General features: G+C 27.2%; 1 protein-coding gene across 1 annotated transcript in view; it reads right to left on the reverse strand.

The window, feature by feature from the left end:
• The window catches only part of LOC107604925 (nucleoside-triphosphatase-like), a 9,687-nt gene extending 7,552 nt beyond the window's left edge, over positions 1 to 2,135 (reverse strand). Inside the window, exons 1-2 of the mRNA XM_016306642.2 lie at positions 1,801 to 2,135; positions 625 to 753 (exon numbers count right to left, since the gene is read on the reverse strand). Of these exons, the coding sequence (XP_016162128.1) occupies positions 625 to 753; positions 1,801 to 2,067 (396 nt within the window). The 5' untranslated portion in view covers positions 2,068 to 2,135. The remainder of the gene's footprint in view (positions 1 to 624; positions 754 to 1,800) is intronic.

The raw sequence follows: 2,696 nt of genomic DNA on the forward strand, positions 1-2,696 counted from the left end.
AAGGCATGGTATAATATTTTTTAAATTATAATAACCCCTCAGATAACATATTTTAATAACGTAACCTAATCTCTTTGTTAATAATTGGATCATATATACTATTATATTCACCAATTATTTTGACGTCTTTTAATTATATTATCGGTCCTGCTACGTTACCAACAGTATTTCTGCCAATTTCTACCAACTCTTATTTATAGTTGTGTTTAATGGAAGTGTCTTTGTAAATGTATCTAATAAAAATATCTTTTTATGGCTGTGTTTAATAGAAGTATCTTTATAGATATATTTTCTGGATGTATTTCTTTATATATGTGTTTAAAATATAATAATTAATTATTGTTAGTAATAAATTGACAGATAATATGTTGGTACCCTATACTTTTCCTAGTACTATTTATTAAATTAGGTAATCATCTACTGATTTAATTTTTAGCCAAAAATTCGTTTCAACATTATGGTTGGCCGTGTAGCAAATTCTTGCCTACTTTTATTTTAATCTTTAATCTAGTATGCATAAGATATACCTTTGGCATGATCAATTAGATTTCAAATTAAGAGAGTCTATTTTGAGATCCAAGATGCAAAAATTATTTAAAAAAAAAAAAGAGTAGAAATTGATACCCCAAGCCTAAGGGGTGTTTTGGGTTGGAGTTGCAGTGGAATAATATCTTGTGCTTCGTCTAAAAGTGGAATCAGAGATTCTGCAGCTTCTTCTGGATTATCTGCATATGCACTCAAACCGGGTTTGATCTACACCACACAGTACGATGTTTATTAATTCATAAAGTAATTAGAGAAATCAATACTATACTAATCAAATTCAACTAATATTATAGCAGACGGTTAAACAAGTTTCTTTCAATTGAGTTTCGAATATTGTTGTTTTTAAGAATCTTGAATATTTTTTCCTTGTGAATGCATACTACAACATTAGCTTTGCAATGTTAACTTTTAAGACTTTCTCTTACTTTTATATATTTATTTGATTTACTATCATGGTGAAAAATTGTTATGTTTCATTTTTCAAGCAGTAAAAATAAGATTCTAAAAACTGAATCAATCATTTAACTGTTANGACTCGAACCCGCAACCTCTTAATTGAGTATGGAGAGACTATGCCATTTGAGCTATTACTCATCGGCAAAATTTGGAAAGATAGGAGACTCGAACCCGCAACCTTTTAATTGAATATGAGGAGTCTATGCCATTTGAGGAGAAAAAAAAATATCTTATTGTTTAGGAAAATGGTCTTTGTATCTTATGTGCACTTCTTTTCTTTTGTATATCAATTATTTCAATATAAAATAAGAACATACAAAAAAATACATAAGAAAACAGAGCATATAATATTACTTAGGGATAAGTATTGTTTTGGTCCCTCACGTTGAGGGTCGGAATCGAATCCGTCCCCAATCTAATTTTCGATTTAGAATCATCCTTAACGTTTTTTTTTCGTATTAAAATCGTCCTTTTTAATTTTTATTTCTAAACTACCCTTCCTTTTTAATAAAATTTAAAAAATTAAAAATAAAAAAAAAATAAAACCGAAAAAAAAACGTTAAGGATGATTCTAAATCGAAAATTAAATCGGGAACGGGTTCGATTCCCACCCTCAACGTGAGGGACCAAAATAATACTTATCCCTATTACTTACTACATATTAATACTTATGTAATATGACTGTTATTATTACTCAACTTACCCCAACAAAATAGTGTAATAAATTTCTTAATTTTAAACTTTGGGAGAAGAAAAAAGAGAAAGAAGAAAAACACAATGAAATTTAGTCATCACTACCTTCTTATAAAACTCAATTTCATTGCCAATATGAAGGAGGTTGAGATTCTGGTCAAAATGGAAGACATGAACACGAGATCCAGAGCTACCAGCATCAAAGATGACAGCATAAGAAGTAACATTACCATCATTATTATCATTGGATTTCTGTTTTGGTAGTATCTTACGATTAGTAAAGAAAATGTTGTTAATCCTCAGGGATTGAGAGGAACAGAATGATGGCATCAATAAGAATAAAAATGTGAAGAGGCTTTTGAGATCCATCATTGATGAAATATAATTTCAATTTGCACTCTCATGGGGTAGTCTCTACTCTCTACCTCTATATATATAGCTCGAGTAACTTAGCTTCCACGTGCGAATATATATACTGGTGCCATTGTTCTATATTAAATAAGAGGGAATAATAATAATTACAAAAAAAGTTGATCATGTAAATCTAAAGTTTAGATGTATAATTTGTAATCTTTTAAAATATTTTTTATTTTATTATTTTAAATCAATTAACTGCTAAAAATTAAATCATATAAATTAATTTATCAATTTTTGATCAATTTGTTTATATGTATAGTCAACTCATAAACTAATTAATTGAGATTTTTTAAGTTTAACCTCAACTTATTTATGAATAATGTTAAATTCGACTCACAAACTCATAGATTCAGTTTGTCAAATTATTAATAAATTGATTTTAAACTAACTTAATTCATTTCAAACTCTACGCTTAATATCTAATAATTTTTTTATCTTGTGAAATATTGATGTTTCTTATAAGTAAAAGTTACTCTTCAATATGTTTACGTTCATTATATATCTGTTTTAGATTTTAAGAGTAATTTCATCAAATAATATTTATATGACTTATGTTTATTAAAAATATTTAATTTATTTAACAA

This window comes from Arachis ipaensis, chromosome B06 (assembly GCF_000816755.2).
Source record: "Arachis ipaensis cultivar K30076 chromosome B06, Araip1.1, whole genome shotgun sequence".
Lineage (NCBI taxonomy): Eukaryota > Viridiplantae > Streptophyta > Magnoliopsida > Fabales > Fabaceae > Arachis > Arachis ipaensis.